General features: G+C 44.2%; 1 protein-coding gene across 3 annotated transcripts in view; it reads left to right on the top strand.

The window, feature by feature from the left end:
- The first annotated feature begins 1424 nt into the window (after positions 1-1424).
- The window catches only part of LOC147021360 (uncharacterized), a 113115-nt gene continuing 87180 nt past the window's right edge, over positions 1425-27359 (top strand). For 2 of the 3 annotated variants that reach the window (XM_085891231.1, XM_085891233.1), the window contains exons 1-12: positions 1425-3544; positions 7885-8003; positions 8319-8417; positions 11843-12001; positions 17343-17417; positions 17591-17713; positions 18042-18131; positions 18315-18509; positions 22296-22371; positions 22683-22800; positions 24698-24867; positions 25202-25332. In XM_085891231.1, coding sequence (XP_085747357.1) covers positions 1462-3544; positions 7885-8003; positions 8319-8417; positions 11843-12001; positions 17343-17417; positions 17591-17713; positions 18042-18131; positions 18315-18509; positions 22296-22371; positions 22683-22800; positions 24698-24867; positions 25202-25332 — 3438 coding nt within the window. In that variant the 5' untranslated portion in view covers positions 1425-1461. The remainder of the gene's footprint in view (positions 3545-7884; positions 8004-8318; positions 8418-11842; positions 12002-17342; positions 17418-17590; positions 17714-18041; positions 18132-18314; positions 18510-22295; positions 22372-22682; positions 22801-24697; positions 24868-25201; positions 25333-27359) is intronic. The other variant, XM_085891230.1, reaches the window with a different exon arrangement.

Genomic DNA, 27359 nt, shown 5'->3' on the forward strand with positions numbered 1-27359 from the left:
TTCTTCTTCCTCCTCCACCACCTCTTATTCTTATTCCTCCACCTCTTATTCTTCTTCCTCCTCCTCCACATCTTCTTCCTCCTCCTCCTCCTCCACCACCTCTTATTCTTCTTCCTCCTCCACCTCATTCTTCTTCCTCCTCCCCCTCTTATTTTTAAATCCTCCTCAACCTCGTCTTCTTCTTCCTCCTCCTCATCTTCCTCCTCCACCACCTCTTATTCTTCTTCCTCCTCCACATCTTCTTCCTCCTCCACCACCTCTTACTCTTCTTATTCCTCCTCCTCAACCTCGTCTTCTTCTTCCTCCTCCACATCTTCTTCCTCCTCCTCCACCTCTTATTCCTCCTCCTCAACCTCGTCTTCTTCTTCCTCCTCCACATCTTCTTCCTCCTCCACCACCTCTTATTCCTCCTCCTCCACCTCGTCTTCTTCTTCTTTCTCCTCCACCTCTTACTCTTCTTCCTCCTCCACTTCGTCTCCTTCTTCTTTCTCCTCCTCCACGTCTTCTTCTTCCTCCTCCTACTCCTCCACCCTGTCGTCGTCTTCTTCTTCTTCTTCTTCTTCCTCCTCCTCCACCTCGTCTTATTCTTATTCCTCCTCATCTTGAGATAATCAACATCGCCTTTATCAAGGAATTCAAGGCCCAGGCCTTAATTCCATCCAGGAACACTATAATAATAATATTTGTTCCCTCACAAGTCACAATTATTATGAACCTCCATTTCCCAGGAGGCCATTCGGTCCATCAAAGCTTGTGCTATTATTACCATTCAACCTGTGGTTGTTTGTACGTGCTCTATCCTTTTTAAATGCTGAGCATCAAGCAAGGAAAGAGCACGGACCATTTTAAAAGTGTTTGATACGATTCGGCCGAGGCGCTCCAACCATCGCCGTGATTGGTTGTTGTTGTTCTTGTTGTTGTTCTTGTTGTTGTTGTTGTTGTTGTTGTTGTTGGTGTTGGTGTTGGTGTTGGTGTTGGTGTTGGTGTTGGTGTTGGTGTTCAGGAAGTGACGTCATCTGCCACCGTCCCGCGTCGGTTCCGTTGTGCTTTGGTCACAAAAATGATTTTTTTTTATTCTTCGCTCTTTTATTTCCATGAGCTCGGTGTGTTTTGCGTGAGCTACCAATAAAGCTCGATGAATTCACAGAACCGCCGTGCTGTGCGTAATCCGATGCATTGAGAACACGATAAGGTCCACCTCAGCTAACCGACGTGCTGACGTCATCACGTTTTGGTAAACTGAACGTTTTTCCGTTCGCGTTACCGTTGTATAAATAGTCACCCTTTCGATGAAGCGAAATTAGACGTTTCTCGCATATTATATATTTTTTATTAAAGTCTCTTAACTTTACTCTTGCGGTTATGATGACATCACGTACGCGACGACACACGTGCGGCGATTCCGTGATGACGTCATACGGCGCGTTGTCATTACATCATGACGTCAGATGCCGCGCCAACATGGCGGCAGCAGCCGATCCTTTCGATGATATGCTCTCCTCAGATTTGGACGAGAAAGCCCTGAGCGATATGGTCGGTTCGCTGGAGTCGCAGCTCGCAGGTCCGCGAAACACCGCGGCTGGAGTCAAAGCTCCGGCGATGACATCTTCGCGTCCGGGCGAGTCCCACTCGCAGCCCGGTACAGAGGCCCTGCCTGGAGCTGCCGGTTCGGCCTGCCAGCTCCAGAGTGCTCACGGTGTGCTCGGCAAAGGCTCTGCGGCGGGTCCTACACCGGTGATAACTCGCGGGGTTTCCATAGTGACACCGGTTGAGGTTCCTCAGCAGCACACCCCGGCACCTAACCACCTTCAGCACCACCACCTCCACCTACAACAGAACCATAAACAACAACATGATGGGGATGCACCGCGGCAGGGTTCCCGGGCGGTTAATGGGTCTCCTTTGCTTTTTGCTCCGCAAGTTCTGCCCGGATCCACTAATGGTCTGCCGTCTCGGCCGGCTGTAGCCAAAGTCTCAGTGGTAGGTCCGACTTGTACCACCAGGGGCTCTTCTGTTGCTTCAACTATACCTCGGCTTCAGTTAGCTCCTGCAGTTCCATCCCCTGCTCCTAGTGGTTCGTCCAAGTTCAGATCTGCTTCTAAATTGGTCCTGAATGGAAACGGCAATCAGCGGACTGGTTGTATGATCGCAGTTCGAGCGGGAGTTCCAAAAACGTTTAATGAACGTGTGGGACTCGCTTCTGGTTCTGCAACGATTGCCATACCTGCTGGTTCTGTACCTTTGTCAACATCCACTCCGTGCTCACTAGTGCAAACCCCAGGTATGGCAAGTGGTTTCATCCCTGCAAGACCAACATTCCCAGTTTCAGTCTCTGCTCAGTCGTTGGTCCCAAACCCTGTGGCATTGTCGTCGGTCCCAGTATCTGTCTTATCGTCATCAGTCCCAGTACCTGTGAAATCCCCATCAGTCTCGACGCCTGTCAAGTCCCTAGCGTCAGTCTCGGTACCTGTCACATCTCCAGCTTCGATCCAGATACCTGTGACGTCTCCGGCGTCGGTCACGCTACCAGTGGCATCCCCGGCATCGGTCGCAGTACCTGTGACATCTGTGGCGCCGGTCGCAGCACCTGTTACATCCTCAACATCAGTTACAGTACATATCACATCGCAGACATCGGTGCCAGTACCTGTCACGTCCCTGGCATCAACGTCAGCGCCTGCCCCTCTATCATCAGTCTCGGTACCTGTCACAACCGTGGCGTCAGTTCCACTACCCGTCACATCCTCATCATCAGTCTCTGTATCTGTTCCTTCTCAGTCATCAGCCTCAGTACCTGTTACTTCCCCATCATCAGTCTCAGTACCTGTCACTTCCCTGTCATTACACCGAGCACCTATTGTGTCTGCATCGTCAGTCGCAGTTCCAGCAACGGCCTTGCCATCCTCCGTCTCTCCTCGGACCTCAACTCCAGTCACGTCCATACCGCATTCGGTATCGACTCCTGTCATATCTTCATCGTCTTCAGTCCCACATGTTGTCACTACCTCCTCTTCTTTTACGCCCTCAATCACAACCTCGTCGTCAGTACCAACTCAGGTCACGGCTGCGACGACTTCATTTTCCATCCAAGCTACATCTTCACCCTCGATGTCGCTATCAATTCCATCATCAGTCCCAGCCGCAACCATATCTGTAATACCAGTCACATCCACGGTATCGGTTATAGCCCGATCTTCAATCCCAACTTCATCTGCGGTCCCAGTCCCCGTCCCGATTCCTGCTCCACCTATCGCTTCATCCGTAGTGACAGTTTCATCAACAGCCGCCGTACCATCTCCAGCTCGTGCCCCAATCCCAGCAATTTTACCAGGTACAACCAGGTTACCTGTGCAAAACCCTGTGCCGACCATCACTCTGGCTCCCGTACCGGCCCGGCCCGCGACCACCATACTGGCGCCGGTGACTCCGCGTCTCGTGTCCCCTGCCCTTACCATTACACGGCCGGTGACACCGCAGCAAACGTTCGCGATGCGCCCTGCACAGACCACCGTGCAGCTTCCCCCTGGCTTCACGATCCCTCAAGGTACGATCATTGAACACATTCGTGTTTGGAAATATAAGTGAGTTGGAATGGTTGATTGTGAACACATCACTTGGTCTTTTTGTTATTGCCATCTCCACACATAGCTCATGATGCTGGGATTGCACATTCAAATGGTGCATATTGTGTTGACTTGTCCATTGTCTCCTGATGTCCTTGTAATTATTACCAATTTTTTTCAAGCATGCTTTCTTTTTCTTTATTATCATTGCATCCTTTTTAGCTCCGCCACCAAAGCTGGACGGAGTCTGTTTTCACCCCTGCCTCTTTGCCTGTGTCTGTCTGTCTCTGTCTCTGTATGTGAGCAAGATATCTCAAAAAGTTGCAGACAGATTCGGACGAAGCTTGACGGGCAGGTTGATTGTGTGACGAGGACGAATTGATTAGATTTCGGTGAAGATCCGAATCAGGATCAAGATACGAGAAGTTTTTAATTTTTGAATTGACTTCACCATTGAGAGATGGAGCCAAAATAAATAAATAATAATAATAAAAATACAATATATATATATATATATATTACAGCACAATGTTTCAAAAAGTTGTGGACGGATTATGACAACTTGGTGGGTGAGTCGGGTAGGTGACAAGAACAAGTCGGTTAGATTTCGGTTCAGGTCCAGATGCATATCGGCCTGTCACTAGGATACAAACCGTAACCTGTTCAGCCTGGCGGAGGTATGCGCTCTACCGAGTGCCGTCCTAGTTTTATCTCCATTGATGCCAAGAGAGACTATTGGAAGATTTTCACTTGGTCTCGTGCAAGACTAGAGGATTAATTTTCTTCTTTCCTGTATAGGGCAAGTCCAAGAATTTGCGCACGTTACGTATGGGATGGGACATTCAGAAAGTTTAACCCTCTGAAAAGCAATAAAGCTGGCCATTGATTCAGTGATTTTTTTTATTCTAATGTGGGCAGTCTGCAAGGAGAATACCCACAAGAAATTATATGTTTGGGGATGATTATGTAATTAAAGAAAACATGGTGCGTTTTGTGGGACCACAAGAAACATGATTTTTCAGACATATTTTCAGGTTCAAAGTTTTCTTAAAGTATTTTAATCATTCACCAGAATTTCCAGTGTTAAGAAAGTTGTAACAGTTGCGTAACTCGTCACAAATTCTCTTACAGAAAAAAAAATACACAGTCGTCAAGAGAAAGTAATTAGTGTTAACGAAGGTGGCGTTACGTACGGGACAAAATTCTCCATCGGCTTTACATGCGATATACACATTGTTGGTGTAAATTGCCTTTGATAAAACAATCGACAAGTTTGAGCATATTTTGACACAAAGATCCAACATTTAACGATTAGAAACTCAGCAATTCATGTCGCGGGATATGAAACAAAGTGATCATCTGATTATTAAATATTAACAATGCAAAATGATTTTAAATTAGAATCATCTTGACAATGGTTTGCAAGTCCTACTGAGGAAAATTAAATGCACAACTTTATTGCGGACAAACACAAACATGTGCTACATAGGATGATTAAACCCGGACAGGACAAGTGGAACAGATCTGTTTCAGTGTGTGCACAAGGAATGAAAATTAACAAAAGAATTTGCATCGAGTCATTTGTTGGTAATTTTTTTTTTTCTTAATTCACATATAGATTTTTGTTTTGATTTGTCTCAGGACCTCAGGGCTTTTGTACATCCAATAGAAGTAATTAAACTGTCGTGGCCAAAAAATATTGGCACCCTTGCACTTTTTTCAAAGAATGCTCCATTTCTTGCACAAAATTGTTGAAATTAAAAACTCTTTTGGTATCCACAAATGTATTTCTTTGGTTTGCAGTGAAACAAAACAAAAAAAGCTGAAAAAATTACCAAATCTTAGCTTATTCCACAAATAAATCCAAAAATGGCCTGGACAATGTTATAGGCACTTTTGAGAAGTTGTTAGAAATAATTAGATTTCAAGCAGGTGATTCTCCTTTTCTTGGGCATTGAACTCACCTGTGGTGAGTTACAGGTGCCTGCAATATAAAAATCACTCATTCAACCAGTTTGAAGAGAAAAAAGGAGTCATTCTGCTGTTTTGTGTCACTGTGTACCACAATGAGCATGGAGAAAAGAAAGAAAACTAGAGAATTGTCTGAGGAGGTCAGACTCAAGATTCCAGCCAAGCATGGACAATCTCAAGGCTACAAGTCCATCTCCAGACACCTTAATGTTCCTGTGCCCACCGTACACAATTTTATCAGGAAGGTTAAGGCCCATGGCACTACAGCCAACATCCCTGGACGTGGCTGCAACAGAAAACTTGATCGAAGATTGCAGCGAAGGATTGTTCGAATGATGGAGAAAGCACCTCGATCAACTGGCAAACAGATTCAAGCTGACCTTCAGGCACAAGGTATGACAGTTTCAACTCGTGCCATCTGCCACCAACTCATTGAAAGGGGGTTCTATGGTAGGAGACCCAGGAGGACCCCACTGCTGAGAGAGAAACATAAGAAAGCCTCACTGGAGTTTGTCAAAACACACCTGAACAAGCCAAAATCCTTCTGGGAGAATGTCCTGTGGACAGATGAAACCAAATTAGAGCTTGTTGGTCAAGCACATCAAGTCTATGTTTACAGAAAACAAAATGAAGTCTTCAAGGAAAAGAACACCTTTCCTCCAGTCAAAAATGGAGGAGGTTCAGTGATGGTTTGGGGTTGCTGAGCTGCCTGTGGCACTAGGTGCCTTGAACGTGTGCACGGCATCATGAAATCAGGAGATTTTCAAGGCATTTTTGAGCACAATGTTCAACACAGTGTCAGAAAGCTGGGCATCTGTCGAAGGTCATGGGTCTTGCAGCAGGCCAATGACCCCAAACACACTTCAGAAAGCACCCAGGAATGGTTCAACACAAAACGCTGGACTGTTCTGAAGTGGCCAGCAATGAGTTCAGATCTAAATCCCATTGAACACCTGTAGGGAGATCTGAAAACAGCAGTTGGGAGAAGGCACCCTTCAAATCTGGGAGAACTGGAGCAGTTTGCACAAGAAGAGTGGGTCAAACTGTCAGTGGAGAGGTGGAGGAAGCTCATTCATGGCTATAGAAAGCGCTTGACTGTAGATATTTTGTCCAAAAGCTGAGACCAAATATTACATCGAGGGTATCAATAATTTTTTCAATGCCATTTCTTTTTATTTTCTGATTTGGAAAGGATGTATTAAGTTCTGAATCAAAAACAAAGGTTCTGTAATATTAACAGTGAAATAATGAATTGTGGAGACAAAATACTTTTGTCAATTTATACAATTTTTTAGAGAAAATTGTGAGTTATTTGAAAAAAGTGCAAGGGTGCCAATATTTTTGGCCACGACTGTATGTAGATGGATGTAAACATTTATCAACTAGACTGAAAAATATCAAATCTGGCAACGTAGTTATAATATGGACTACTTCCACTTACATAAGGGAATAGAAGAAGGTATTAATTTTGTGTAAAAGGGAAATACACATTCCATTATGTTTCATTTTAAAAAACAGAAACTTAGAGGTGCCTGGAATAATGATAAACAAAAATTCACATCTTCTTCAAAAGGAGGTTACACCCCTCTTTACAAATTAATGATCCCATATTGTTTAGTCTGCTTTAAACTGGGCCATGTGTGGAGGACAGGTCTCATGAGAATACATGACCCCCAAAATATCTATTGGCCAAAGTAGTGGTCACATGTTGGTGATGTTGAAGTAGTCTTTCCCACAGACTTTGCAACCAATGTCGCATACGTCACATTTTAAAAATTACTTGTGAACTAATTATTTATCTACTTGTATTTTAAGCTAGAGATACAGGATATACGACCAACAAGATGGATTCAAACTTCTGAAAATGGCATTCAAAAATTTTCAGAGCTTTTAGTGTAATCCTAAAATATCCATGTATAATTGTTACGTATGGGACATCGCTTATGAAGAACGGGCATAATTTGCATAATTAATTAAGTGAACATTTTTTTTTTCTTGTGTATTAAAAGGGCATGGTAGAGTATTCATGTCCATGCAAAAAACTTGTAAAGTTTGGTTTAATTTACTATATCACGATTTCAAATTTTCCCATACGTAACACCTAATTTGCATATAGGTAAATTAGTTTAGTGATTTGACACCTTAAACTTATGACTTTGCTTTTCAAAGATTAATAAAATTTCACATTCAGACATGAAGATCTCATTGAAATTAGAGCTGTGGCATGAATATGAAATTCTGACATCTGAGGGGACCTTATGCCTGATGTTGGCTTAATTGTTTGGGTGGTGGGCTTGGGATCCGAGGGTCCTGTTTGTTTTTTGTTATTGTTGTTGTTTTTACTGTGCAGGCATGGTTCTTGTTCAGAAGGATGGGCAACTCATTTTGCTACCGCATGCTGCACTCTCGCAACTGAGAGCAGCTATTCCCAATGCCAGCCAGACTCCTCGCCTTCCCTCCACTGTGCAGGTAAGTCCAAGTATTCAATGGCACGGATGCCATAGGATTGGTGGCCTGGACATGCACACCACTGGTACTCGGCACACCTGCAAGAATGCTGGTGCCAGTTACTTGTCACCTGCATTCGCCTCTGAATTACTTCAAGTATTGTTGATGTTTAGTTTCAAAATCATGCCACGTTTGGCTCTGTGTGATTGTATTGTGTTTTAATGTACCTTTCGCAAATGACTTGATGAAAGTTATAAATAAGTTTGTTCAAATTTTACTTTGAACTTCTCAAACCCAGTGTGTTGCTTTCAGTCACCTTCGCTTCTTCTGTCTCAGACAACAGTTTCTCAAGCAATTGCCCGGAAACCACAACCCACTATCATGAAACCAGCATTAGCAGGACGAGTAGGAACCAGTCAACCTATAGCTATACAGGTGAGGAAAGGCAAGGCTTTATTCAGTGTGCGTGCGTGCGTTCACGTGCGGTTTGTCTGTGTGCGTGTGTGTGTGTACATGGGTGTGTGTTGATATAAAATTATAGCAGGAGCAATGCTTACTTGTGTCCATGTGCATGTTCTTTCCTACACAAATGAACACTTCACCATGAGAGGGACATGTGAACCTAGTGTTGAAGATTATTGATTGAATTTTTGTGTATTGATGATCCATTAGTTATGGAGGTGGCTGAGGAAATTCGGTAATGGAGTAATTTTCTCTCCTTGCCCCTTTTAAGGATTTTTGTATCGATATGTTTTTCCCGTTTTCCTTTTCGTTTCCAGTGGTAGTTTTGGCAGATATTTGTAATTCGTTCAGTGACGGTGCTAACTTGCCTTCTTTTCGCAAAAGAGACCCTGTGGTCTTTAGAATCCATGAACAACCAGTGCAGGTCGATGAGTACTCCTGCTTAGCATCCACCCGAGGCACATTGACAAATCACTCACCTGGAGTCCTTGGATCGTTTATAAAAGACATTTTGATCTGTAAATTTATTCAATCAAAAGCAGCTTATCACCCTGCGCATGCGAAGCGAAAAGCGGGTTAAGCAATTGTTCACTTCTGTCTGTCTGTCCGTAGTCTGTCTACAAACGTCAGTTTATGATTGAGGAACTTTATTTCAAATGATTTTAATATTTTTGAACATGAATTGGAACATAAATTGTAAAACAAACCTTTAGTTTAGCAGTGCTTTGGCTCTTAATTCGTCCTGATTGTGCATGCTCAGAGAGCAATGAGATCATTTTTTACTCTGTCTGCCTGTCTGGCACTCAAACAAAATATTAAATTGTTCCAAACAGGAAACTTACTCTTTTTAAGGACCCCATAAAGGACCCAACCAACAGGCACGAATAACTAAAGTAACGTGTTTTAAATAAGTTGGTGTAATAAGACACCGAGTCAACGGCAGTTAACTTGTACAATTAATTTATTTTCGACAACCTTTAAAACTGTTATTTGATTTAAATTGAATTACATACTTGAACACTGCAGAACACAAATCGCATTCTTACCGCTTCTAAAAACCTCCAGTTTTGCAGTACTTGGACATATTAAATAAGGTGGTGTATAAAACGCTGCAGGAACAGCATCAAACTTACGGATTTTTTTTTTTTACGACCTTTAAAATCTTTATTGTATTTCAATTTAATTATAGCGAACGTAGTGAGCTTCATACTTAACGCGTGCACATGAGAGAATAGGAAACAACAAAAACAACACAATACCCTGGCAATTGTGAATCCGTGTAGTTGGCTATGACCCTTTTGCTTCCGTTTTTTTTTTTGTTTCTGTTATTTTTTGTTTGTTTCCGGTTTTTGTCATGGGGAATGATGCATGCCGGGAGATAAAGGCATCGTCTGAGACGTGAAAGACCCAAATAATATCAGACATGGTGTATATTTCCTCCACTGATTTTAATAAAGATATCTCCCGCATCATCAAAAAATAATTTTTAATCGTGATTTACATTATTTGATCGCTGATCCCGAATCCAGGCCGAAGTAACCGGAAATTGCGAATACAGTTGTCAACAAGTTATAAGTAAAGTCAGAAGCGAATGTAAGAAGAATTCTACGTTCGCTTCTAGGCTTTGCCTATTCCATATTATACTTCAACACTGCGTGGGCCAAGGTGTTTTATGAAGTTTTATTTTTTTTTTAATACAGTGCAAGTACAGTCGTGGCCAAAAATATTGGCACCCTTGCACTTTTTTCAAATAATGCACCATTTCTTCCAGAAAGTTATTGAAATTGAAATCTCTTCTGGTATCCACAAATGTATTTCTTTGGTTTGCAGTGGAACAAAAAAAAAAAAAAAACCTGAAAAAAATACTAAATCTAAGCTTATTCCACACAGAAATCCTAAAATCACCCGGACAATAATATTAGCACCTTTGATAAGTAAGAAATAATTCGATTTTAAGCAGGTGAGTCTTCTTTACTTTGGAATTGCACTCACCTGTGGTGAGTTGCAGGTGCCTGCAATATAAAAATCACTCATTCATCCAGTTTGAATCGAGAAAAGGAATCATTCTGCTGTTTTGTATCACTGTGTGTACCGCATTGAGCATGGAGAAAAGAAAGAAAACCAGAGAATTGTCTGAGGTCAGACACAATGTTGAAGCCAAGCATGGACAATCTCAAGGCTACAAGTCCATCTCCAGAGACCTTGATGTTCCTGTGTCCACCGTACACAATGTTATCAGGAAGTTTAAGGCCCAAGGCACTGTAGCCACCCTCCTTGGATGTGGTCGCAAGAGAAAACTTGATCGAAGATTGCAGGGAAGGATTGTTTGAATCCTGGAGAAAGCACCTCGATCCACTGCCCAACAGATTCAAGTTGACCTTCAGACACAAGGTACGACAGTTTGAACTCACATCATCCATCGCCAACTCGATGAAAGGGGGTTCTATGGTAGGGTAGGAGATCCAAGAGGACCCCACTGCTGAGACACACACGGAGAGTGACAGAGAGAGACAGAGACAGAGACATAAGAAAGTCCGACTGGAGTTTGCCAAAACACACCTGAACAAGCCAAAATCCTTCTGGATTGGATGTCCTGTGGACAGATGAAATCAAATTAGAGCTTGTTGGTAAAGCACATCATCTCTTTGTTTACAGAAAACAAAATGAAGCCTTCAAACAAAAGAACACCTTCCCTTCAGTCAAAGATGGAGGAGGTTCAGTGATGCTTTGGGTTTGCTGTGCTGCCTCTGCCACTGGGTCCATTTAACGTGTGCACGGCATCATGAAATCAGAAGATTATCAAGGCATTTTAGAACATAATGTTCAACCCAGTGTCAGAAGCTGTGTCTCCGTCAAAGGTCCTGTAGCCGGACAATGACCCCAAACGCACTTCAGAAAACACCCAGGAAATTGTGCAACACAAAACGCTCGACTGTTCTGAAGTGGCCAGCAATGAGTCCAAATCTAAATTTACCATTTCCAAGCCAAGCACACAACTTTGAATTGTTTAGTTATTTATTTATATGCACTATCATTTCCATGATCATCACACAGCTTTGTGGTATTTATTTATTTATATACACTTTGACATTTCACTACCAACACACAACTTTGAATTATTTCTTTATATTCATTTTACCATCACCCACGCCTGTATGCCACCATGAATTATTTATTTATTTCTATTCCTTTTTCCTTTCCACAACACACGTTATGTGTATTTATTCATTAATTTTATGTTTGTTTCTTTAACTATTTATTTATTAGTTTTTTTTAAATGTAAAATGTAGATATCCCATTTTTAAGGTGTAGTTGGATGAGGACTTGCATCCTCGTCCTTTGTACTTCATGCATGATAAAGGTGCACATGCTTGAATTTTTTCTTCCAAAATGCTCAGGTGAACCGGACATCACCGGCTCTCTCTCCTGCTATCAAAGTTACTGTTGCTTCAACGTTACCGAGCTTGTCGGCATCCAAATCTACTGCAAATACTACTACCGCAACATCATCTCGGCCTACTTCACCAGCCTCTGTCGGTGTTCCTGGGCCAAAAAGTGTAAGTTTACCTTGCACTTTAGAACCCGAACTACTATTGATTCTACCCAGACTATTTCTCACAAAGGCATAGCTTACCTTTATAAGTGCACGAACAGAAGTTAACCTTTCCTTGTTGACCTTGTCAGGGGTTTTTTATACCATCTTTAGAAATACGACCATAACCTATCAGATTTCACTAATTGCGGCTCTGCTCTTTCTTTCTTCGACTCATTTGCTGAATATTCTAATTGCAGAATATGTTTATGTACTTTTATAATTCTGTCCCCACCCCCCCCCCCCCCAATGAATACCCACCCTAATTGCCAAGACAATATCAACCAGAGCTGTTTTGGTTTTTATTTTAAAGAATTGTTACCCCTATTGACATCAATGGGGGTAATTCAAATGTGCTGTTTGAATTTAATCACTACATTGATAAATTCATTTTTAAGGGAGACATCTGCCCCAGATGACTGGTTGAAGAGTGTAATGGTGAATATTATAAAGGGAAGGGTGATGCCTTAGTTTGGAGCAACGATAGTGGTCTGAAGTTGCTGACAATGGAATGAAAGTGGTAGAGAGCGTCATGGATAAATTGATGAGAGTGTTAATATACATGAAATGCAATTTGGTTTCACGATGCCATGATTTAGGCAATTTTTATAGTTGGACAATTACAGGAAAAATATATGGGGAAAAATAAACAACTTTACTTTATATTTGTGGATTTGAAGAAGGCGTTTGATGGGGTGCCTCAGGAAGTGGTGCAGTGGTCCATGAGAAAGTTACGTGTGGAAGATTGGTTAGTTAGAGTAGTCATTACAATGCATGATGACCCAAAAACCTCTGCGAGGGTAAATGGAGTGCAGATTGAGGATTTTGAACTGAAAGTGGGTGTTCATCAGGGTTCAGTCTTGAGTCCAATCCTGTTCATCATGGTTATTGAGGCTTTATCACAGGAATTTAAAGGAGGCTCACCTTGGGAATTCCTATATGCTGATTACCTAGTGTTGATAGCCAACAGTGTGGAAGAGGTAATGGGTAAATATACAGTCTGGAAGGAGGGTATGGAGGCCAGAGGACTGAAATTGAATCCAGGGAAAACGAAAGTACTGATTAGTGGTGTGGGAGAAGGAAGTGTGGAAAAATAAAGGTGGCTCTGTGCTGTCTGCAGAAAAGGTGTATTGGTAGTAATTCAATATTGTGTAAATCCTGCAACTGCTGGGTGCACAAGAGGTGTAGTGGCATCAGGGGTAGACTGCAGGTGGCACCTGACTTCAAATGTGCTGTTTGTGCAGGTAAACAAGTGACTCCAGTTAGAGCAGAAAGATTAGTTTATGGGGATATATCTCTGGAATGTGTCGATAAATTCTGTTGCCTTGGTGATATGATTGGTCCAGGTGGTGGTGTTGAAGCAGCAGCGATTGCAAGAATTAGAAGTGACTGGAGGAAGTTTAGGGAGTTGTTACCCCTATTGACATCAAAAGGGACCTCTCTCTGATTAACGGGAAAACTATGTGGCTTGCGTTAGAAATGTGATGATGTATGGCAGCGAAACATGGGTGATCAAAAAGGAGGATGAACGGAGGTGTGAACAAAATGAAATGAGAATGGTGATGTGGATATGTGATGTGACACTGAAGGATAGGAAACAAAATGTGGAATTAAGAGATCGGTTAGGAATAGAAAGTATTCGTGATCTTATGCGTAGGGGTAGGTTGAGATGGTTCGGACATGTGGGCGGGTAGTTGGTGAAGAGGTGTATAAATATGAATGTTACTGGAAGGAGAGCTCAAGGCCGTCCAAGGAAAACCCATGGGATGTGTTGCTGAGAGATGATCTTCGAGTTAAAGGCCTAACAAGAGGGTGAGCAAGGGATCGTGCAGCCTGGAAAGCAGCCATTCGGTGAAACACGGCTTGCACATGCATGCATGGTAACGGGCATATAACGATGACGATGACGATGATGATGATGGTGATGAAGAATGCTCGATTTAATAACAACAGTATTTTAATAAATTATATTTCAACAATTTATTTTTAATACAATTTAATTTTTATATTACCAGCAACTACTATGTGATCTAATGATTAGAGAGTCCGCTCCAAGTCTGACAGGTCAATGGTTCAAACTCTCGCTCGAGTCATAGCAGAGAGTTTTCAAATGGTACGTGCTGCTTCCTTGCTTGAAGCTCAGCAGCTAAAAAGCATAGAGCACAACAAACAGCCACATGTTGGCATTCATGGGGAGGAGGAAATTCCTCTTTAGGAAATGCCCTCTGAGTGTGGTGAGAAAAGTGGCACCATTGTTGTGACGTCACTGGTACCCAGAGTGCCCTGGGAAGTGACGGCACTTCCCCCAGGAAGCTCAGTGGCTGTGTTTGTCTTGTGTTGTGCCGTGTATGTTGTTGATTGTTTTCTACATACAGTCAAAGCTCGTTACTATGCCACCTCGCTTCTATGCCACTCTCGCTATTATACCACTTTTGCTTGGTCCCGACAAAATTCAATACAAAATAAATTTACTATGCTACCCCCGACTCTCGCTACCATGCCACTACTGTGTGACTGTTAAAAGGCACGAGTCGTGGAAAAAGTCTGTATTGCGCAGTGCTCAATTATCACACTCACGTCCAAAGGCGAAGCGACTAACTACAGTCCAGCTGCGCACAACATAACTCAATACGTACGCGCATAGTCAGACTGTGTCAAAACACGCGATTCTTCTCCCCGATGCCAGCCACAACATGCCAATCACAACACGCACAACGAGACACAAAAAAGCGCGAGCACACACACAGACACGCAGGCACACGTACAACAGTGACATCATTTTTTTTCAAATTCAGCCCATAATGTCAGCTCAGAAACGCAAGCGAACCGACTTTACGCTGAAGGAGAAGAAGGAGATCATCGATGCCGCGAAGAAGGAGCCGAATCAGTCCAAGTTGGCCAGGGAGATTAGCAAGAAATGGGGCGTCGAAGTTAAGAGAACCACCGTGAAGGGCATTCTCAGCAAGAAGGATGCAATCGAGGCTGCAATCAAAGCTGGATTTCCATTGAAGCGCATGAAGTTGACGCAGGCTCACGACCCGAAGCTTGATGAGGGAGTGCTCATGTGGCTGAAGCAATCAAGAGGACAGAATGTGCCTGTCAGCGGCGATCTGATCAAGGAGAAGGCGATGAAACTGACTGAGCTGATGCACATCCCAGACTTCATGGCGAGCGACGGTTGGTTGGGCAATTTCAAGAAGCGCCACGGCATCACGTTCAAGACAGTGCAGGGCGAAGCTGGAGCGGTGGATTCGCAATCCCTTCTTGAGTGGCAACAACAGGTTCTCCGGCCCTTACTCGGGCAGTTCTCCGCAGACGACGTCTTCAACCTGGACGAGACTGGACTCTTCTGGCAGCTGCTTCCGAACAAGACCATGGCTTTCAGGGGAGAGCGGTGTACTGGAGGAAAGAAAAGCAAGCAAAGGATCACTCTTCTGGTTGGGGCAAACATGAGCGGCTGTGAGAAGTTCCCTCTTCTGGTGATTGGCAATTCCAAGAAACCCCGTGCCTTCAAGAACAAAGAGATCCCGGTCAAGTACAAGGCGAACTCGAAGGCGTGGATGACGCGGAGCTTTTCGAGGAGATGTCGCGTGCGTGGGACGGACGACTCGGCCAGCAGGGACGCAGAGTGCTGGTCTGTCTCGATAACTTCTCTGGCCACCCTCCCGAGCTCGAGCTGAACAACATCCAACTGGTCTTCTTCCCACCCAACACGACAGCCAATTCGCAACCAATGGATCAGGGAATCATAGAGAACCTCAAGCGCCACAACAAGAAGCTCCTGCTATGCCGCCGGCTTGAGGCCATAGACGAGGGAAAGGAGTTCAAGTTCACGTTGCTTGACACTCTACACGTCGCCCGGCGTGCTTGGGAGCAGGTCGGCAAGTCGACGATCAGGAACTGTTTCGCGAAGGCCAAGTTCATCGAAGAGGAGATCCAAACTGAGCCACAGGATGCGGAGCTGCCCGACATCTGGGAAGCTCTGCCTGCCGAGGAAAAGATGCACGAGAACGAGGAGATCGAGCTTTCTGACTTTCTCGAAGCCGACGAGCGCCTCGCGACTGGCGGGTATTTCACGCTGGAGGAGATTGCGGAGGAGATTCTGTGCAGTGAGGAGCCGGTGGAAAGCGAAGATGACGAGGTAACTATCGAGGAGGAAATAGTTCCGTTCGAGGAAGCCCAGCGCGCTTGTAGCACCGTCCGGAAGTTCATGCAGCAGAGAAGCGGGAAGCCCGGTGTGATGCAAGCGTGCGATTGGCTAGACAACGAGATGCACGAGATCCGCCGAAAGAAGATGTGCCAACCGACGATTCTTGAAAGCTTTGTGTGTCGTGAATTTCTCGCCATGCCATATGTTAGTGTGTGAACTCTGTTAGTGTGTGTATGTTCTCCGTTCGCTTTGCTTATACAACAGTCATGCCTTTTACTTGCTGGAATAAATTTTGTCTAAAGATTATCTACAGATGGTTAACTTGAGAAAATAAGGCCGTTTTTACAAAATCTCGTTACTATGCCACTCTCGCTACTATGCCACTTTTGCTCGGTCCCGACGGGTGGCATAGTAACGAGCTTTGACTGTATGTGGGTTTCAGAAGGGCTTGAAGTATCCACCTTTGTTTGAGTGAAGGATCGTGATTCGTGGGCTAAGTTGTGTTGTTCTGAGGGCTCTTTTCAAGATCGTCACTGAGCGCCGGGCAGTCTCGAACTGTCGTTCTTTGTGATAATCTTCCCAGGGATAGTTTTTAGGATCTTTGTGAGGTTCTTCTTTATCATTCCCGTTGCTTCAACTACCACTGGTACAAATTCGGCACTCTTCAGCTTGCAAGATCTTTTCACTTCATTCTTGAGGTGTGTGTGTGTGTGTGTGTGTGTGTGTGTGTGTGTGTGTGTGTGTGTGTGTGTGTGTGTGTGTGTGTGTGTGTGTGTGTGTGTGTGTGTGTGTGTGTGTGTGTGTGTGTGTGTGTGTGTGTGTGTGTGTGTGTGTACACACGTGCGTCTACTAGCTTTAGATCCTGTTTAAAGAACAACAACAAGATTTTCCTCCAAGTGAAATTATTTTATTGTTTTCTTCTTTTTCCCTTCTCTTGCATTTGACAAGCCAGTTCCTCTCCATTATGAATATAGAATTAAAAATAATGTGGATAATAGGCACAACCAACCACATGTTTGATGAGGCTTGAACATGACCAAAGGCTTGTTTTAAACATAACTGTGGTGAAGCTCTCCTGTAATGTGTCCATTCTTTATTCCTCTCACCTCTTCTTGCCCTTTTTGTTTTCGTTCACTGTTTTCTGTCTTGCGTGCAGACTGTACTACTTCATCCGGCACCAGTTGTTGCTGCCACAGGACAGTCAGTTTCAAAAGCCTTGGTCATGACCCCGGTGAGATCCCCGTATTCAACTCGCTCGACGGTGTCTGACGCATGGTGTCATTTTTAATCCCAGGAAATGCTGATTAATAAACCTTGATCACAGAATCGAAGTCAAATTTGAGTTTGGCGTTCGTGATTTGCATCAGGTCTTCTATGTTCTTATGATAGTTTCTGCTGCTACAGGAGTTGCTGGAGAATGTACGAAAGTGTAAGAACTTTCTAATGACTCTCATCAAGCTGTCCTCTTCGGACTCGCAATCACTGGAGACCGCGCGGAATGTGCGTGAACTTGTGCAGAGTCTACTGGTAAGACCTTTCGAGAGAAGTGAAGCTCATTTTATATCGTGCGGTCATTTTCAGCACATCATCGCTTGCTGACCTTGTGGAACAATCAAGAACTCCCATCGTTGTGGAGAGCCACTTCGTCTGCAGGAATATAATGGTTCTTGGTTTCTATCTCTAGCAATCTGTGATATTTTTTGGAATTTAATGTATGTGAAGTCATGAAAGATTGCACGACTTTATGTGTGTGAGTTTGCTTAATTTTTTGTAGCAGCACTTTAGAACTTGATGGTGTGTTCAATTGGCTGATGAATTTCAAGAATGGATATGATCCAACAATTGCATTGGACAGGATAGTAAGTTGGAGGCAGAAGAGTTCACGGAGCGCCTGCAGACGGAGCTCAAGTCCTCTCCACAGCCCTACCTTGTGCCTTTTTTGAAGGTGAATTGCCTCACTGTTTAATGTTTGCACTTCCGCATTGACCGCATTTTGCTCCACCATCTGTGCTGGGACATTTGGCTTCTTCTGGTCAGAAATGTTAACCACTGACAAAATGAGCTGACTTCTTTAAAAACAAAATTGTTTCCAACTTCACCGTCGCTCCTTTTTTTTCTTAATGCACAGAGGAGTCTTCCGGCGCTTCGGCAGATGAACAAGAACCCACAGTATGCTGCCAGCATTCTGTCAGGGTCTCTGCCTCCCATGGCGACCCCCGGTGCTACTGCGGCACAACAGGCGGCGTCCGCCGTCGCGTTGAAGCAGCGAGTCGTCGCCCCCCATCACACGTTGCAACTCGTTCAGTCACCCTCGGTGGCAACGGTACACCAAATCCATTTCCCAAGCAAACAATAGAACCTTCCATGAAAAAACACAAACACACAATTCATTCTTCTCTTATACCTATTTGTTTCCTGGTTTATTGAGCCTCCCCCTATAGAATAGGAAAGGCTGATTGTTGCTGTTGTGGGGTTTGTTTCTACAATTAGTGCCCCCACTTTTTCATGGCCTGGTGTTGGCTTAATGGTTAGAGTGGTGAGCTTGGGATCCCAGGATCCTGAGTTCAAATCCCACTCGGCTGTTGAATTAATACCAGGTGTGGTTGACTCTGTCTGTCATCCTTCCGAGGTCAGCAAAAATGAGTGCCAGCATGCTGGTATACTGTATCGGAGTGGCGACCTGTCCAGGATTGTGTCCAATAGCCAAGGAGACTGCTTAGGCAGCACCAATGCTCTGCACAGAGTATGGTCCCAATGGATGGATGGATGGACTTTTTCGTGGTACCCCAGAGCTTATTAGACCCTGAGGAGTACTAAACCACCATTTAGACTTTTTTTTAATGTTTCCACTGACAAAGTTGCCAGAGGCATGATGTTTTCAGGTTGTCCGTCCATGCTTCCGTGATAGGTTTTCGTTCTCGCGATAGCTTAAGAATGGCTGAAAGGATCCAAGTCAATCTTGCTACAAGTGTGTATAATGATGCAAAGATTAACTGATTAGATTTATGGTGTCAAGAGGTCAAATGTCAGAGGTCCCGTTAATTTTTGTTACCACGCTAACTTCTGAACCAGTGACAGGATTTTGACCAAACTTAGTATTTAAGTATATAGTGTGGTGCAAAGATAAACTGATTAGATTTTGGTATCAAGGGGTCAGAGGTCAGGTCAGGTAAAAATGTGATCCTTCAGAACAGCTGAAGGGATTTAAATCAAACTTGGTCCAAGTATGTATAATAATGTAACGATGTGGGCGGAGTCATATCATTCGACGTCGCAGTGTTGAAGAGCGCCGTTGTAGTTTATTCCTGCACTCTCAACACTCCGAATTTCTGAGCTATATCTTGGAACCAACAGGAACTTTCAAAACGAAATTTTGCATCAGTAATGCAAATAGAAAGTATTCGCAGTTGGCATAAATTTTTTGACCGTGACCTAATTTTTTTTAAGGTCATGACCTAATTATAGACCTTTTTATCATTTTCACCATAATTCGACTAAAGTTTGTCCGATCGGACTGAATTTGCTCTCCAGATAGCTGAGAGCAAGTCGCATTTACGCTCGATTTACATCATACCCCTCCGAGTTAAAAGTCAACAGCCTGGCCTACCAAGATGTTCTTGCATCATAATCGTGTACCTGCACTGAAGTTGCACACCTGATGTTTCATTAGTGTCCTTGACCTCCTTTTTTCGGATTGTGACCTAATTTACAAAAAACATGTTTTTGATCATCACTTCAATAATTTTCCTCTGATTTTCATGATGTTGAGTTTTATGGATAGATTGGAGATGGGGACACATTTTTAAAATTCACACTCTATCCATGAATGTTGAAGGTCAAGGTTGTATGGTGGTCCCCCCAAAAATGGCCATCATTGGATGTTGCAGGCGATCATCAAGGGTAAGCCTCCCCCAGTCGGTGGAGGCTTACATATCTGGTTCAAGGTGCTATTCTTCATCTTTTTATGCTTGTACATACACAGTGTATTTTCTGTCAAGCAGGTCTTTGTTCTCATGTGATGGGTCTTGGTGGGAGCACACGATAATTGATCCGCCTAGCATTCTGGAGGTTTCAGCTTTATTAAAAAGAGGGTTCCAATATTGGAAACACATACTTTGCCTTGAACCTGTGTCATCGTTATCGTGTGAAGGAAGGTATTAATGTGAGGTCACTGGTCAGCAGGTACAACATGGCAGAGGCTGCTACCATTTATACCCATGCATTCAATATGCCTGTTTGTTGCACAGACAGTGTTCAAGCCTTCCTTTATTTAACGAGCGATGATATACTGTTGTGGGGCCGGGTCTCGGTGGCGAGCATGACCGGCTTGGGGGGAGCAGTAGAGTCGGCTCCACCGAACACACCAGAATTTAGGTCGTGACCCTCGGATAAGTCCGAAAGCCACGGGCCCCTTACGGAACCATGAATCGCTCATAATTCGACCGCGTGGGGTGAGGTTAATTGCCAAACTTCAATATACCTAAGTACCCACGCGGCATAGCTACCGGGGAATTCACACCCTCGGCAGGCCTCGAGTGGGCCGAGCCGTTACCGTGCTCGAACCGTGTGTAACCCGAGCGGATGGTTACCGAGGCCTGTCGGTCCAAATGAACAATTACGGCAACAACGGCCTTCCTAACCCCCAATACGCACCGTGGCAAACCAATGGCAGAAATGACAAAGAACAAGCTGGTACATTCAACAAGAGGGGAATTTATTTACAATAATCGGGGGACGAGGGGAGCACGTAAAGGCAGAGTTATCCGAATAAAGAAGGGTATCAAATGTACAAGCAATTCCTTAAACAATTCCACTTTGAGACAGGGCCCACGGACACCCACACGCACACACAAATACCCATAAAGAGATGCACCTCGAGGTCGTTATTGCTCCTTCAGTTCGGGAGGGAAGACGAGCTGAGGGAAGAGAACGTGGCTGGCTACCTGGCCACGTTCGCGCGGCTGTACGACCGCACCTTCCCGGAGCACCAGGCGCCAAAGGAAGGACCAGGGCAACCGAACCCAGAGGAGCCGAGACGAGGTGATCTCCCGTGATGAGATGGTCGACCGCTTGTAATGCGCCAGACGAGACGCCTCGGATGCGCAGGATGCAGTTAGCCGCAGACCCAGACAGAAGTGCGCTCGAGCAGACTGGACGCAATCTTCAATCCTTTCTTCCGTCCTTCGGGGCGGGTCCGCTCCCCCGTCGCCTGCTCCCATTGGGTGGACGGCGCGTCGCGGCTCCGCCTTCCTGAAAAGAATTGCCCCGGCACTGGTCCGCGCGTCGCCCATTGGGCGGAAAATGACGCATCCCTTATTTGGCGCAAAACCAGAACGAAGCGCTCCGTGCCCATATTTGGGGCCAAGCCAGAGCAAAAGGCTTCGTGACCATATTTGGTGCGAAATTCACACCGCCTGGGGCATGGAATTCCGCACATGCTCGAAGAGCGCAGACAATGCCGCGAGTAGTGTTGTTGTTGCCGTTGTTGTTGGTGATGTAAAAATCCTAACTATAAAATAATTCACAGCGCACGTTCAATTAATCACCCATTAAACATTGGACGGGACCCTACCGAGAACACATACTTACCGATATAACTGATCTATAAGGACTCTGGCTGTTGTGTGCGATGGGTTCCAGATTCGTAACAATACAATCTCCTGTAAGTATGAAAATAAATGCTTCGACATGAAGAAGAATATGAAAATAAACTTTTTTTTTTTCATGAAATAGTCTTCAATGTGCAGTTGCTGCAGAAATAACTTATTTTTACAGCTAATTTATTTGCTGGAAACTGTTAGCTCGCTGATAGCTTTGTTCCTTGGCAGGTATTGCTTTTCTCTCCCTCTGATGTGGTGGTTCTTCTTCACACGCTTCTTCCTTCATAGCGTGCTGTGTATTTCCCAGATATTGATGTTTAATAAGATGTGCTTTCTCTCCCACAAAAGAGTCAGCTCTGTAGTGTGGTTTTTGGGTTTTTTTGTTTTTTTTTAGAAGATGTTGGGTTTGGTGATGTGCCCAAGCTGGACACAAATGAATTCGAGTTGTAATACGATTCCTTTTTTTTTAAATTTTAATATACGTATTTGCTTCGGTGTCCATTGCCCAGGCCAAAGCCCCGTTCATGCAGAGGGTTGCTGGAACGCCGACACAAATGGCCGTGCAGGTCCGCCAGCTCAATACAGGTGAGTTATTTAGTCTCCTCTGCCTAACTTGATGAAGGGGAAGTCTGCTAAGGAGAATGCACTTGCATTGCACCGTAGCCATTTCATGGTGCTGTGTACATTTTGTATTGGCTGATTTTCATTAAATATCACGATTTTTTTTATGATGGCACCCACAGCATGATTCGTGTGATGTACTGGGCCTGAGTCGGATTCCAAACAATAAACAATTCTGAAATTTTTTTTTCTATATTAAAGTGTGAACGGTGTATGTATTATGGAATGCCTCCACACCTCATTCATTCTGCCCAACCCTCATTTTTTGTAACCAGGTATTGTACAGAAACAGTCTACTCCCCTGCTGGGGCACATTTCAGGCCAGCAGACTTCATCGGCACTCACGGCAAGTGCCAAGTACAAGGCAAAGGAGGCTGGAGGTAGCGGATTCAGGTACAAAATGTACTTGTGTGTCTTGCCTTTGACCGGGTACATAAACATTGCAATCTTACGCACTAACAAAAGATGAGAAATGAGCCTACTATCTACATGGCAAGACTTATTTCCATCTGTTTGAAAAGTGACATTGGAACCTTTAGTCACATCTAGTTGCTAGCCTGCTATGTATTGCTCATGAAGAAGTGAAAACCTTTGCTTCTTCTCTTATGTGCAGAGAAGAGGTATCGTGTTTGCCCTGCCTTTCCATCCACAATCTTTAGTGGATTTTTCAAAACGCGTCGTTTAGTACTGCAATGCAAACACCGTCGCTTCGGAACAACAGTACTGGTTCAGCACCCACGTTTGTATGTAAATTGTTGTTTATAAAACGAAGCATCGCAGTGATCGGGATGCTCGCATTAACACGTGCACACGTCATGAACACGACGACGACAGGCTCTCATCTGTTGTTAGGTCCCAGTTCCAGAACATGCATAAATTGTATACTCCAAGGGTTTTCAAGAACATATTTTGAAGGAGTATCCACACGAGCACAGGGCGGCAGCACTTTATGGCTTAACCTGATAACAATCACTCTGTACCCTCCCCCATCTCATGATGTTCAAATCCCATACGTGTTTGTCCATTGTTTATGAATGTCCTTGCAATTCATGTATAAATACACTGATGTCTGTGGATATCTTTGTCGTGTACATGATTTCTGTACAAGCTTCACAATAAGTCTCGGATTGATGTGAAAATGAAACCACCTTGCATCCGGTACCCAAACGGGGGCGGGGGGGAAATTTGCTTAATGAAGCCCTCGTCTCTCCCCCTCATTGATTACTGCAACACCAGTCCATGGATATTTATTTGGTGTCTATTAAACTAATTTAATGTGTTGTTGCCACAAAAATAACCTTCCCCTTATGTGGCAAATCATCATTCTTCTTTCATCACTGGATCCCTTCACTTTTGTTATTTAATGTATTAAAGTGTAACGTAACAAACATTAAATTATATAATGTTGTATTTACTACTCCACATGGTCTGTGGGTTTTTTTTCATGTAAACCGAAAGGATGCAAAGACGAAAATTAAATAATGATGAGATCTATTTATTCGCTTTTTTAAAACCCCTTCCCCATGCACACGTAACATACCGGTGAGCCTTGTGGGAATGTTTTTTTTTTATTTTTAAGTTTTCTATTGGTTACATTCTTGAAGCACAATTAGCCACCGATATAATTAATCGTGCCAGCTGCTTCTTCGTCAACCTTCCTCTCCCTCATTTTGATTAACCTCCTACTATTTGCAATTGGTCACTGGCTTTGACAACAATACAAATTTTTATTACGGACCCCAGGCATCAAAAGCCACATGTTTATCGAACAATCAGTTTCAAATGGAGCACCTCGCTGCCGTAAAAGCATTTAAAATGCGAATTGTTGCTCCCAGCTTGCCAACTTGGTGACAGAAGATGCCATTTGCATTTTCACCGACTCCATCCCTGCTCCGTTTTAGAATCCCGTGTGGGCACGGGCAACTTGCTGGTTCTTTCAAATCACTTTCCAACTTGCATATTCTTGCATTCTCCCCATCATGTTTTCCTTCTGGTAACCTTGTTATGACGACTGTACATTTCGTGTGGTAAAACTGCGTACAGTACTTAACAAAGCCTCCAGTCTATTTAGTTTATCACTCATGAGTAAAAATACCAAAATAACTGTGTCATTCAAAACGGTAGCTATTTGAAGAGATGTTAACCAACTTGCCTGCATATTGATATTTGGATTTTCAAAACTATAATTTTGAGGGCTACCCACAGCAGCCGAGGGCAGTGGCACTCCCTTGGCAGTAGCGCCGATTGTCACCATCATTTCTCTGTTGTGTCGGATGGCGGTGTCGGCCAGGGACGATGATGACATCAATGACGTCGCGCTGATGGCAGGAGTGAACATAAGTGAGGAGAATGCTCGCATTCAGGCGACGAGTGCACAGCTTGTGGGGACACAGATTCGTTCCTGCAAGGATGAGCTCTTCCTGGCTTCAAGTCCTCTGCTCAACCGCATCCACCATATCGGTATCGCCACTGCACATCGCCTCTCGCAGAGTTCTCTCATCTTTTTCAGCTCTTACCTTGATGTAGCTCTCCCTCGTTACTCGATCCAAGAACCCTCCCTCCTCCCTCAGGCCTCTTCTTCCAACTGCCCCCACCCCCACCCGTCTAAACGCCTTACCACCTTACCCTTCTGATGTTCTGAACTTTCACACTTGCGTTAAACTCTCTTCCCATTCTATAATTATTCCACTCATTTTCTGACCTTCCGTTTTCCTCTCATTCCCTATTGAAAATGTTTACTTCTTTGATTTATTTTTTCACCTTGTTTATTAATTCATTCATTCATTGTTGTCAGCACGGCGATACGGCGTGGAAGAGGTGGCACCCGACACCGTGAGCCTGCTCTCCCACGCTACGCAAGAGCGGCTGCGCGGCGTGCTCGAGAAGCTCGCAGTCATTGCACGACACCGTGTGGACTCCGTACGGGTCAGTTACCAAACCACATTTGGAATGCCTTTGAAGATGGTCCCATAAGTATCTGGAGACTCCGTTAGCATTTAAATATCTATTGTATGCTTTGATTAACTTTCTTTTTGTATTCCGAACAACAACGTGCTGTCAGTTGTAATTAACAAGTGCATTTTCTTCTTCATCACCCTACCTGTAATGTCCAGAGGTGTGTTCCAATCAACTTTATTATATTGGGGAACACATGTTATATTTGATCCAGAAGAAGCATGTACACCCATCAAACCATTAAGCTACAACCTGACCGAGCCCAACTGGTGCTTATCGAGTTGGACGGTTGCGATCAAGTTTATCATTTTAGGAATGAATGGTCAAATTGTAATCAGGATTGATGATGGTCTTGTAATCTCAGGTGGAATTAGTGCTTGCTTGATGGTGAATGGTTGCCCAGGAGTCAAATCTATTTGTGATGTTCCATCTGGGATTGGGATTATCAATTTTTTTTTCACCATCATAGTTGATAGAAATATGAGGTAAAATATCACAAAGCTCTGCTTTTTAGCAGTATTTTTAATCATTGGGAGAAACAAGTAGATATGTGAAAGTTGCGATGTCCAAGCTCCGCACTGCATTGCGTTAGTCACGTAAAGCCCTTGTGCGTTAAAACACAATCGTTGCTGTGTGCACGATTTGATTAATACAAACAGAATAAGGTGCCGGTAACTTTATTATACCTTTCAGGAGCACAGATGGAACTAGAACGGCACTCGGTAGAGCGCATACCTCCGCCAGGCTGAACAGTTTACGTTTTGTATAACAATGATAGGCCGGATCTGCATCCGGACCTAAACCAAAATCTAATCGCCATGTTCTTGTCACGTACCCAACTCGTACACCAAGTTTTGTCATAATCCGTCCACAACTTTTTGAAGTAACATGCTATATATCGTTTTTTGGCTCCATCTCTCAATGGTGAATAATCACTTATGAAATCAAAAAAAAATTCTCAGATCCGAATCCTGATCTTCACCAAAATCTAATCAATTCATCCTTGTCACACTCCCAACCAGTCCACCAAGTTTTGCCCGAATCCGCACATAACTTTTTGAGATATCTATATGTAGGCACGCGGCTGTGTTTAACTCCTAGGCCAGAACAAGATGAGTGTTTTTTGTGTGTTGTTTTGCGTATTTTGTTCTTGAGTTTTGTGTCGGGGTTGTGGGATTGTATTTATAAAGGTTGTAGTTGTGTTCATAACAGTTTTAGTGAGTATTTATGTTCGCTTATTGAAAGAAGCAGGGGGAGGCCGAGTGTTAAGTTGCGCATTTTTAATTAGTTGGGGCCTTGGGAATATGGTGGCGAAAAAGGGTATAAGTAGAGAGCGAAGGAGAAAGATCAAGGAGTACATAAAATGTGATGGATGCTTAATGTGGGCTACATCATGAATATGGGAATCGGAGGGTACTCACTGTTGTAGGTAGTGTGAGGAAATAGCCCAATTGAGGATACTTATTACTAGGTTGAAGGAACAGATAGATAACTTGCAGCAAGTGGCATAACGTGAGAAATTTGGAAATAATAGTTGCTTATAGTTGTGGGCTGAGGTTGCTGAGGAAATTAGCAGCGGGAGCAGGCAATGGTGATGGTGCAGCAGGGGCAGGGAGTGGTGGGAATGCATGCAGTGGTGAGGGTGCAGCCAGAGCAGAGAGTGGTGAGCGTACAGTGAGACAGGCAGTGATGAGGGTGCAGAGTCCAGGCATTGGTGAGGCAGCAGGTCCAGGCAGTGGCGAGGCAGCGAGTCCATGCAGTGGTGAGGCAGCGAGTCCAGGCAGTGGTGAGGAAGCGAGTCCAGGCAGTGGTGAGGCAGTGAGTCCAGGCAGTGGTGAGGCAGCGAGTCCAGGCAGTGGTGAGGCAGCGAGTCCAGGCAGTGGTGAGGCAGCGAGCCCAGGCAGTGGTGAGGCAGCGAGCCCAGGCAGTGGTGAGGCAGCGAGTCGAGGCAGTGGTGAGGCAGCATGTCTAGGCAGTGGTGAGGCAGTGAGTCTAGG

This window comes from Eptatretus burgeri, chromosome 8 (assembly GCF_056783735.1).
Source record: "Eptatretus burgeri isolate ZD-2024b chromosome 8, Ebu_testis_v1, whole genome shotgun sequence".
NCBI classification, from domain to species: Eukaryota; Metazoa; Chordata; class Myxini; order Myxiniformes; family Myxinidae; genus Eptatretus; species Eptatretus burgeri.